Raw genomic sequence first — 12,303 nt, 5'->3', positions numbered from 1 at the left:
TTGAATTCATCATGACATTCATGACTTGATCAATTGACTTGCCCTGTCTAAACCCAACTAGAGGGATAGTGCCTTCACTTAATTCACCCCGTTATCTGTGGTGACCGAGGACAGTTTCTCGATTTGCAAATCGTGACAAAAGTTTGAATACTTTGTCACGAATGTTGTTCGCGGTTTGAGCTAGCTGCATATCAATTAAACCGAGGGCCTTACCACCATTGTTCCTTTTTTCAGGTACTGTATGTTCGCACCTAGGATGCTTCGTCCTTTTTTATGCTGAATCTAGCTTCAAACACACGAACTTTTCTTCCAAATCCTTCGTGATTTGGTATCGGAACCTTTTAACTACCTCTCCAATTATTCCCCAAATACTTTTTTGGGTATCGGGATTCACCTTGAGAGCTCTTTCGATTTTTGTCATAATGTCGACAGTCCCTGGTTTTTCGAAGACTGACAATGGAAGTCCACCTTCTGTTACCATTTTGATGCAGGAGGTCATGTAGAAGTTGTACTCCATGTGCATACCAACTCTCGGCATCTTTTTTTCGCCCAGGTATGAACCCTCCGCTTCATCATCGGGGTCAAATTCAGCGAACTTTTCCGGATGCAGATCTTTGTTATGTCATTTTAGATTGCTTTTTTATGTCGTTTTCAACATCCTGCTGCCTAATTTACATTTCGCTGGTGGCGTTTCTAGGCTTTCGAACTTGTTTAAAATCTTGCTGACGTCTTCCTCCGTTAATTTTCGTTTAGACGGAACCATTGTAGGACCGCTTGTTGGTGAAATTGTTCTTAAAATAATTCATAATTCATAGCTAAAAATCATACACACCTTATCTACATGGGAGCTCACACGATTTTGACATTATTTGTTTTGTGAATTAAAATATGGTAAAAAATGATAAAATACCGCGCTTAAGTACTCTCTAGACTAGGAGACACGGGAGGCGGGGATTTTTTTTTTAACTAACATCGTATTTCTGTTTAAGAACATTTTTAGATATACTTATTCCTTCAACATCCATATACATTTTTTTTTTCAAGATTTTCAGCCGCAGGCTGATTCATCTCCGGTTATTTCATAGAAGAGGGCGTTAGAGGCCCCCTGAGTAATAGTTACGATAATATAGTAATTAGATATTTGGGTTTTTTTTACGTTGTTTCTGTCGGAAAGCCGGGTCGTTGCCATGTTGAGTATCGTTGTTCATCTCCAGATAATGTCCGTTTTTTTCCCCTTGATTTGTTTTCCGTCGATCTTGTTTTCCGTGCTGAGCACCAATGCTACAGACGCCAGGGAGGCAGCTCCCACACCTGGACCCTACCACCTATCGACCCATCAACTCATAAACCGGAGACCAACGGCTTTACTTCCCTTCCGAAGGAAGGCGTGATCAGAGATATTATGCCTCAGAACATCCCGGCGGCGCCGACTGGGATTGAACCCAGGCCTGCTGGGGTGAGAGGTAATCACGCTTACCACTACACCACCGGCGCCGCTATCATGTCCGTTGTTGAAAGCAGGGTGTTCATCGTGTGTGGGAGTTGTAGCATTGGTTTGTGGCAGTTTTTGCGGGGCCGTATGGTGTGCTGTCCTTACTTAGATTTTTTCGGGATCATATTTGGTCGTATAATTGAGTGTCTTTTAGGAAACAGATAAGAGCCGATGTGGTGGATTTGTTATTTTGTAAGACGTTCCTAATGCTGTTGGGGATACCATGGAGCTCCCGATGGGACTGGTATGCCGAGAATTCGATGATGGCGTGTTCAACGGAAAGTCGCGTTTGGCAAGTCTCACACAGTGTTCTGAAGTTTCTACTGTCCTCCATGTTGTGTGAGAAACGCGCATGGCCAAAGCGGAGTCTTGATACTTTTATTTGGTCATTTAGAATGGGAAGGTCCTCCCATTTATGCGTATCACCTTTGATTTTCCGTATGAAAGGATGTCTAAGGCTGTTCCACTCGGCCACCCAGGCTGCGCGAACCGTACTTGAAACCCATCGTTTGATGTCCTGTCCGGGGACTTCACGTGTTAGAAAAGGAGCGTATCTTCCAGACGCGGCTAGTTGGTCTGCCGTTTCGTTACCTGTGATTCAACAGTGTCCCGGAATCCAAACGAGTACGATGTATTATTGATTCTGTTCTGTATCTCTTGAATCCAGGGATGCATTGCGGTCGGGCTGCATATGGCTGATAGAACGCTGGCGGTGGATGGACTAGACGTTGCTAGGGTAATAGCTGCGGCCTCACCGGAAAAAGCCAAGCCGGTGATTAGAACTGCAGATGTGCGTTACGGCGCTTTTTTCTGCGGAGAGTTGAAATCCGCTTGAGCTGGCCCATCTTACTACAGCATTGACCGCCGCTTTAAGCTTCCGTTTCAAGGCCTTCGGTGTTCTGCCCACGGTGACGAGGACAATATCGTCGGCGTATACGAAAGTGTATATATCCTTCGGCAGGTTACGGAAAACCCCGTTCATTGCTACCAAAAAAAGAGTGACGGCGATGACTGAGCCTTGAGGAACCCCCGTTTCTTCTCGGTAAATTTTTGACTTGTGAGCTCCAATACATACTTCGAAGGTCCGGTTGTCGAGGAAGTTGCGGACGAATGCCAATATATGTCCTGATAGACCCCAATCCTGTAACTGTTTGATGATGTTCGGTGTCCAGGTACGATTGTAGGCCTTCGACAGGTCGAGTGTTGCGATTTCTGTGAGTTCCCTTCGCTCTTTGGCGTCATTTAGTAGCTGTTCCAATGTGGCGAAGTAGGTTCCTGTTCCATGACCGGGACGGAAGGCGTGCTGCCGATGGTCAAGGTGGGCGTGGTCCTCCAAGAATTGAATCAGTTTCCGATTTACCATTCTTTCCATGATTTTACTGGTGCAACATGTTAAGGAAATTGGTCTGTAGCTGCTGGGGTCGACTGGATTGCAACCGCTTTTGGGAATTGGCACCACTAGGCTGTGGTTCCATTCTTTAGATAAGGATTCGTTGAGCCAGGTCTTGTTAAGAAGGTACAGAAAGATTTGCTTCGCTGCTGGGGGCAAGTGTTTTAAACTTGGGTAGCCGAGGCCGTCGGGGCCAGCAGATTTCCCTTTTCCCTTAGATAGCGCATAGTTAAGTTCAACTAGGGAAAAGGGGCGATTGATTTGAAGGACTCCCTTTGATCCATCGTTGAGGATGATAAGTTCAAGAGATTCAGCGATATCGGCCAGAAGTTTACCTCGGGAGTCACACTTTGAACTGCCCCAAGCCGGATGATGTTCGTTGACATCGCCGAGCAAAATTCTAGGTTCATCAATCTGCTTGAGCGTCTCGCACAGTTTGTTTTTTAGGTCCGGGATTTGTCCGCAGGGTAAATAGATGCTGATGATAGATAGGTACTGCGAGAGGGGCTTCCAGTCGAACCGCCACGATCGGAAGATCGGTCTGAATCTGGATCGGGAAGAAAGTTGACGATATGTGGATGCCAATTGCAACGGAGTGGTATATATTAGGACTGCTTTTGTATACCCAGTGATATGATCCCCGTAGGGTACGATTTAGGTTTTCGGTGCTGGTCCTATCTTCTTCGCATTTCAAGCTTATTGCTTATGGCATATTAGCTTATAGCGTGCTCTCAACTTAGTGTTCTAGATGCACTTCCACAGTTATTAAATGAGAGCTTTCGATGCCTGCTACCATTTTTGTATTAGTATAATTGAGTAGCAAGTTCAATCAACTCTATGTCCAGGGAATCGAGAAATTTTCCAACCCGAAAAATTCCTAGACCGGACCGGGAATCGAACCCAGTCATCTCCTGCATGGTCTTGCTTTGTAGCTGCGCCTTTACCGACTGAGCTAAGGGAGGCCACATGTGGCTCGATCCACATAGACACTTTGGACATATTTCGATACTACAGACATTATTACAGTCTTGGTTGATATAGTAGAACAAATCAACTTAACTGAAAATGTCTCACATTGGACAGACCTCAGGGAATTTCCGTGTACATCCGGTGTGACTTCTGGAATTGAGATCAAAATTGAGAGCCAAATGAACAACAAAATTGATTACAGAACAATAATCCGGGACGGAAAGGTTACAATGAATTTCACAATTTTTGTGATAGCACGTCAGTCCCTTCGTGATTTTCGCGACATCATTTAATGTTTCCGCGATTTTCGCGACTGAAAGTTCAAATCCGCGAAATCTGCGCCTGTTATAACCGGCCTACAACTGGGAAATACTTTCCGGTCTCTAGTCGGCCCCTCAATTCCGAAAATACCCATTTTGAAGAGTATTCGACTGTCTACATGTCTACATGTGGTCATCGTTCCGAAAATACCCATATTGTAAGGTATTTGCCACTATTTCGGAGCCCGATGGTCACCATCTAAGTTCCAAAATGGCAACGGACATCGGTTTTTGGCATCTACACGTTGTTCCGGTTCCGAAAATACCCATATTGTAGGGTATTTGACACTTTTTCTGAACCCAATGGCCGCCATATTGCATTAAAAAATGACGTTGGACATCGAGTTTCGGCCTCTACATGTCATTCCAGTTCTGAAAAAAAAACCATAATTATGGGTTTTTGACAGTTTTTGGAACCCGATGGCCGCAATATTGCATTTCAAAATGGCATTGAACATCGATTTCCGGCATCTACACGTCATCCCCGTTCCGAAAATACACATACAGATGGGTATTTGAAAAACAATCTGAACTAGAGTGCCGCCTTCAAAAATGACATCTTACATCGGAATCCGATGGCCGCCATATTGCATTGCAAAATGGCATCGGACATCGATTTCCGGCATCTGCACGTCGTCACCATTCCGATAATACCTATCTTATGGGGGTTTTGACACTTTCTGAAACCGATGGCCGCCATATTGGATTCCAAAATGGCATCGGAATCGTTTTCTATGGAATGGCTGTAAACATGAAAGCCAAAAATCAATCGAATACAAGTCAGTCAAAAATATACTTTCAAATAGTAGTACAATAACAGGCGAGCAAATGAAGTTCAAAGTGGCCGTTTTCTAATCCCCAGTTTCAACGGGTAGTGTGTGTGTGTGTGTGTGTGTGTGTGTGTGTGTGTGTGTGTGTGTGTGTTCCCCCTAACCCCCACTGGCCGGCAGTGTTATTATGGAAGAACTCTCTCTACAATGCCGCATTTATGGTCATTGTAGACAGCTTTAGTCCGGGAGTTAGAAAGTGATAGCTCTATTGCAGATCCAGCAACCCATTTCAGAATGTCTGGAGAGTCACGCCCATTCCGAGGTTACTTTCACTTAGAATACGCCCCGCATGTATGCATCACCGTTATAAAATGGATATTGGTATTACATACTCGCTTCTACTCGGTATTGCATACTCGCATACTGGTATTACATACTCGCTACATACTCGAAAATATTCTTTTCAAATCTGGCACGTATTTAGTTTATGTTTTTTTTAATTGCTAAATGTATTTGGGCTGGTCTCACCATGTTAATTTGATCCTCCAATCCATGCGTTCCGTAATTTTGATTTTCTTTAAGCTTTGCATCTAATTTCGTGATGCACCTTTGTCGTAATACTTCCTTCAACGAACACAAATTTTCATGCATTTCCCGTCAGTCTTGGGAGCAACTGCCACCCGTCCAGTCTTGGGAGTATCCAGCGAGGCATCTTTCATATTGCTCGCAATCTCCGACACCGGAGAAAGACCAGCAGCCGAGCACTTTTGCAAGCGAAAAACTTGCCACCGAATCACCCGAATTCCCGGACTAATTCACCAACCGGACCGATCCCTCAATAGAACTACACGCCAAAAGTGTAGCATCCGAACTCGGAGAACCGAGGCAATGAAAACCGTCACCGAACAATAGAACTGAAGCTGCGTCGTATATTTTGGAGGTTATATTCAAGGTCAACCGAGTCACTCAAGGCAAACACAGACAAAACACGATATATCACTAAATGATAACTTTATGAACTTTGAAACAAAAATTTCAACACACAAATTAACAAATTTAAAGCAAAAAATTTAAATTAATTCGCTGACGAAAAATACGCAGCAAAAGAAAAACACGTCAGCTATCAAGCGCGGCCTACTGCGATTCCCCCAGTTTCAAGGGGTAGTGTTAGTCACAAATTCCGAACAAGACTAATTTTTTCCGAGACTCGATTTTTTTCTTTGTCTAGGATCTCTAAAAATTGACGCCCAGGGAAATCTTCACAGGGTTGTTTTCAGAATTTTCTCAAGAATTTCCACGGAATCGGAATTTACCAGCTGACTGATATGCCGCCATGTTATTGAAACCAACATTTGAAACGTCACAATTCAAGTGTGAACTGCAAAAATGGCGTGACTGGATTGTCTTATTTATATGAAATAGAATTATTTTCCCTTTTATGCCATATAAATGGTTGACTTCGTGGTAGAAAATCAGAAAATAATGCTCTATGAGTTCTAAGTTTATGTTTAACAAAACTTAAGCAAACATATTAAGAATATCGGAAATATCAGTAACGCTTTTTTTTAAATTCAGACTTAAGGGGGTATTCCCGATCTTTTTTTTCAAAAAATCAAATTTTTTTTTTTCACGTTTTTTTGTACTTTAGTCTATATACTTTCATCCCCCCAAGCCGTTTTCCGATCAGCGAATTCGGTGTCCAGGCATAGCTGACTAATGGTAAGAACCCCCAAATGGTTTTAACTAAAGTCAAAACTTTAAACGCGTTTTTCTCGAAACCACATTTTTTTTATCGGGCGAAGATTTTTCTCAGAAACTATAAGAGATATTGACTTGAATCTTTGCGCATTTTGTTCCTTATTAAATTCTTTGGAGCTTCTCCCACTTCCAGCCAAAAATATTAACATTTAACATTGTTTGAAGCACCTTAAAGCTGAAAAAAAGCGGGCTAAAAATCGCCTGTTTTTTCATCTGGCCGCCATTTTGTTAATTTGCAAGATTTTTTGCTGCCAACGGGAGAAGCTCCAGAGAATATTATGCAGATTATTAATTTCATCACGAAATCTGTTTCAGATGAAGCCGTTCCGAGAAAAGTCTTCGCCCGTCCAGGCGTTTGCGGCGAACAGGGGTCTGTTTGCCGCCATTTTGTGACGTCAATAATGTCTTTTTTTATGTCGAAATTTTTTTATTTGTAAACTTTAATGTTCAATAAACAAGAATTCCAAAGAGTTAGGCGCATTACTATTCATTTTCCTTAAAAAAAATTAATTGAAAAACAGGCCGAAAAAAGGCAAAAGATTGGGAATACCCCCTTAATCTTCTATTTAAAGGCCCGCAGCGATGTTAGCTCCGGTCAAGGCAAGGCAAACAAGATAGGGTTGCCACCTAGCTGGAATTTACTCACTGTTCAGCTCAGAATTATATCTAGTATTCTGATCTAATTTGCTCCATAATACTTTAGAAATACTCTGCAGAATGAATTTATCTTGAAATTCTCTTCACATTGTTAATAATTCTAACAATATCCCTCACGATTCTCCCGTGGAATTATTCTAAAATTCTTCTCAGCATTCGCTAAGTGCTCTCTCAATTTTTGTTGGGAGTTTGGAGAAGGTTCTGGGGCATGGTTGGACATGTTCTGATGTTCTGAGATCTTGATCGAATTGAGAGAACTTGGCAAACAACAATTATGGAACTTCTAAGATACTAATGTAACTTCGTAGAAGTTGAGAACACTGGGCTAACTCTGGATGCCCTACTGTCCCCTGGATTCGGACAAAGAACTAGGAAATTCTGCCAACTGACTATCTTTGACCCACAGTGAACCACGCTACGACGTACACTTAAGAAACGAGAAACGAAACAGTTGTTCGAGAATAAATTTAATAGGGATTACGGCAGCTCTGCTTCGCGAGAGTGAATTTCATTCAAGCCGCGCGTATGGGAAAGACCCTACTTGCAAAATTGATTCGAACTGTCAGACAAAGTCGCTACCACCCTCGCCGTCTTCCACCCGACCCAAAGAAAAATAGACATAAATATTTAGGTTTCGCTTCATCGCCCGCCGGCGGGTCAACAACCAGGAAGAAGTGCAGTTCCCGGTGCTGCTGGTTTGATGAAAACTTCCACCATCACTATTCGACCGTTGGGCGGTGGTGTGACCCGTATGACCACCTCATGAATCAAAAAAGCAAAACTGCAATCGTGATAAAAACGAAAAAAATAAATAAAATGCACTGCCAGCCAGAGCGAAGCGAAGAAAGCTTTCACCATGGGGCGACATTCGGTCAACATGGCCGGTCGGTTGGTACTAACTCGAGCATGATATGTACAACGAACACGGTATCAAAGCGAAGGGCACACATGTGAATTTTATGCTAATGTTTATATTTAAATGCAGAGGCACACGTTGATCGTGTTCTGCCGTTGGCTCTGTTTTATTCACTTTTTTTTTGGGTTGGTCCATTTTTTTTTGGTGCCGAGCCGACCAACTTGGCGAAGAGAAATGAAGGGCTATAAATTTTCAATGAATGCTCTGGTTTGAGATTTTTGGCAAACAGAGTGCCCGGGGTAAAGGGCTGACCTGCCCTTTAAAGCTATGATTTTAGGCAATTGTGATGGAATTTATACTGAAATCATACGGGCCTCGGCTGTTTTGAAATTCTTCATAAGTACAGAAACAGAATGACATATTCAACGACTATAATACTGCAGAATCAAACAAGGATTCTTTGCGCATCAAAGTCGTCCAGCATATGCTTTCCATTCAGCATGATGTCAACAGCCGTTCCCTGTACATTGATTTAGCCACTCCTAATCTGAACGACCGGAAGCTCGAAATTTCGCTTGTCAAAACAGCCAGCGTTGGATTACCTCATCAACTCAAAATTTACGATCGTTGTTTACCGATTAGGTTCGATTGTTGCACCGTAGCCACCTTTTCTATCGCTCATAAATCAGTCAAAAAGTTCACGAATTCATCCGATAGCCCGAAGTTTGTCGCCCCGAAAAAGCAATTTCAAATACCACCTAGTTGAGAATTCTCCTCAGGAACCAGTTACGCCAGGAATTCCTTAATCGCACCCTGCTCACTTTCATGCTTATTCGTTCTTATGGGCCCGACAATGGACTAGAATGAATAAAAAAATAGACGAAACAGAAACGGGCTGCCGAATTTAAATATCGATTAATTCCCTACGGAATGACTAACTCGGACTCGTAGCGTAAACTGAAACCGAAAACAAGAATGCTCTAGATTACCTCTTCCATAAATCTCCGGCTTTGCATCCTCTGCTACTGCTGCTGCCACTGCCGATTCTAGATCCAAACTGCTCGCACGAAGAATCGATGACGATGCACTCGAATTAAATAGATCAATAAATACTACTGTAAACACTAACACATGAAGCAGCGAGCCCCAAACATTGCCACCACTCGGTCGCCATCGGCTGCGTGGCCTATTGGGACTGGGACGATGTTCAGCTTCTGCTAATGGCCCTTGCCGTCGTTCTGTCGCCAAACTGCACTGGCCTATTAGTACTACGGCTCCTGCTGGGGGCTCATCATCCGATGCTACTGATGATGATGACGACGACGACGACGACGATGCTTCAGGGTCAGCCTCGGAGCCACCGGCCATTCCCGAACCCATCGAATCCCAACGGTGGCCTTCTCCAACAACAAAAACAATTCCCCGTTCATATTCGTTGCCGTCGTCGTTGTTGCTATTGCTAGTAGATTCCTTTGTTTTCATCGGCGGCGACAAAACGGTCGCCGTGCCCAGAAACATGATCTTATCTTCTTCCACTAGAAGTGGCACATACGCACACACCCTGCTGCTGCTGCTGATGGTAGTACTGCTGCACTAACTGCATTTGCACTCTGCACTTTCTCGCTCTCGCGCTCGTTCCACCCAGTGATCTCTCGCAACCACAGAAAATCAAATAAAAACCACACAATCTTTCACTACTTTTCGGGTTTCTCCACTTTTCTCTTTTTTTCGACTGCCTGATAGGATTGCCTTTTTCACTACTTTCTTCCAACAACTAACTTCCTCCTTCTCCGATCAAAGACCTCCACACTTCCATCAACAAAAAAACTAAGAACCAACGAACGCTTCCACCGTCGCACTCTTCCCATCCATCATCATCCGAGGGCACTTCTCCTTCTTCTTTTAGAATATCCCCAGCACAAGCACAAAAACGATGGAGTAAATCCGCGGGGCAGCTAACTAAAAAAAAGAAGACCAAAAAGCGACGGCACGGCGAAACAACACCAGCACTAGACACGGCGGGAACAGAGCAGAAAGGGTGCGTCCTCACTCGAACGCAAACGCTACACATCTGAAGTAGTGTAGAAGTCGGATTCACGGATCGACAAAAGTGCGATTCGACAACAACAGAGAGCATAAATTTACAGCCCAAACATAGCACCAACACACGCGGAGAAAACCGACTGGCTGGAGGAGCTTACAAACACCAAAGCGACAGGAGTGTAGCACATAGCAGTGCTGGCAGATTATCAGAGGCTGAGAAAACCATACACAATTCAGGCATAACATTTGATAACGGCACAAAAGCATTTGTAAACAAACTTTCTAAAACCCTTTAAACGCGAATCAAAGTACGCCCACGCAAATCAATACCACTTTCGGAAAGGTGATAGTTACCCCTATTTTATGATGTTGTTGGTTTGCGTGGGCGTACTTTGGTTCGCGTGTAAAGGGGGCTTGAAGTTTGTTTACAAATGCTTTTGTGCCGTTATCAAATGTTATGCCTGAATTATAGTCGCTATTGGCAAATCCAAGTTGGCACTCGTGGAGAATAGAATAACTATGAAAGTGATGATGGTTTCAAAATTTTCCAACGGGGAGGTATACGAGTGCAATCTTAAAATGCTTTTATTTTGCAAATGGAGCATTTTATTTAAATCTGGTTGCTGCTATAGTTGTAGAAAAGTTGAAATCTATGCATACACCTTAAAATCTGAAAAGAAATTATTTTTTCTATATTATATATCTATTGAGTAGTCCTTAAGTTTTCTACTAACGTAGCATCAACCAGATTTAAATAAAATGCTCCATTTGCAAAATAAAGGCATTTTAAGATTGAACTCGTATACCTCACCGTGTAAAATTTTGAAACCATCATCACTTTCATAGTTCATCTATTCTCCACGAGTGCCAACTTTGATTTGCCAATATAGATCAGTGCACGGTCCCTAACCTCACTTTTTGCTCCCTATCATTTTGCTTCTGAGTAAAAGAGATAGCAACGAATGGGAGCCAAAACAAACCACCCAAAACTGTCAAAACTTACGGGTGAGAGAAGAGTGCGGCAAATCTTCGTGAACTGATCAATTCCTGGGGGGGACGTGCTGTCAAATCAGCCTACTGATCATTCTTGTATGAAACTAGCTCCAAACGTAAACAATCGCTGTAGGTTTCTTATGGCTTGTTTGCCTTTGGAACCAGTTATGCGAGGCATGCGAGGTAGGCGACGATTGTTCGTATTTGACAGCTACCTCCCCCCCTTGCTATATTCATAGTCTCGTGGATAAGATCTCAGAAACCAATTCTAGAGTCCCTTTTGATTGGGTCGTATGTAACAAATGTAAACAAATTGACATTTTAATGCTACCAGACACTACTCTGCTTACTCTTACTATAGGTAAAATTTACTCCCGCTACCTCATTTCTGTTTCATTTTATCATCAAAAAACTATTCGTCGTATGTGTCAACTGACCAAAACATAGCTCAATTTTACATACGACACCTAACTTCTATGGGGGTGTCAATCGTCGTATGTAACAAATCTGACAGAAGCGTAAAAACTGTACATAAGACCTGTTGTTTTTTCCTAACAAAAGTGCAAATTTTGCAAATATTCAATGTTAAACGGTTGTGGCTGGTCTATAAAAATATAACTACGTTTTTTGTGAGTAATGACTCATAATAATACATTTTTAAACCGCTAAAAAGCGCACGGTCGAATGTAAAAACACGGCATGCAAAAGGTCGTATAATATTGATTGGTTAAAAAACGTTTGATTTACAACAGAAACGCTTTCAATACCTTACTCAGTTGATAGCAACACTCTTGAGATGTTAGTTAATGGGAATTTTGAAAGAATTATCCTTCTCATTGAAAATAGAAACAATTTTTTGTTCACGAAAACAAAACACCCCGTCTCTCTAATTGACATAAATGTTACATACGACCCAATCAAAAAGGACTCCAGAATTGAGCTGTTAAAGAGCGGAACCAATCGAGCAAATCACGACCAACAACAGAGAAGAGCACATCAGCTATTGCGAACAAAACTTCGGAAACCGTTTTCTCGTGATTCAAGGCTCGCCTACG

General features: G+C 42.6%; 1 protein-coding gene across 1 annotated transcript in view; it reads right to left on the bottom strand.

Moving 5' to 3' along the window:
• Meltrin (meltrin) overlaps positions 1–10,262 on the bottom strand; it is a 155,758-nt gene extending 145,496 nt beyond the window's left edge. Inside the window, exon 1 of the mRNA XM_065232792.1 lies at positions 9,202–10,262. Within this exon, the coding sequence (XP_065088864.1) occupies positions 9,202–9,730 (529 nt within the window). The 5' untranslated portion in view covers positions 9,731–10,262. The remainder of the gene's footprint in view (positions 1–9,201) is intronic.
• Positions 10,263–12,303: the final 2,041 nt, after the last annotated feature.

The sequence above is a fragment of the Ochlerotatus camptorhynchus genome, unplaced genomic scaffold (genome assembly GCF_037179485.1).
Source record: "Ochlerotatus camptorhynchus isolate MF236.1 unplaced genomic scaffold, CSIRO-AGI_Acam_v1.1 ptg000374l, whole genome shotgun sequence".
NCBI classification, from domain to species: domain Eukaryota; kingdom Metazoa; phylum Arthropoda; class Insecta; order Diptera; family Culicidae; genus Ochlerotatus; species Ochlerotatus camptorhynchus.
The sequence above is the reverse complement of the archived record's forward strand: the minus strand, read 5'-3'. Positions and strand labels throughout refer to the sequence as shown.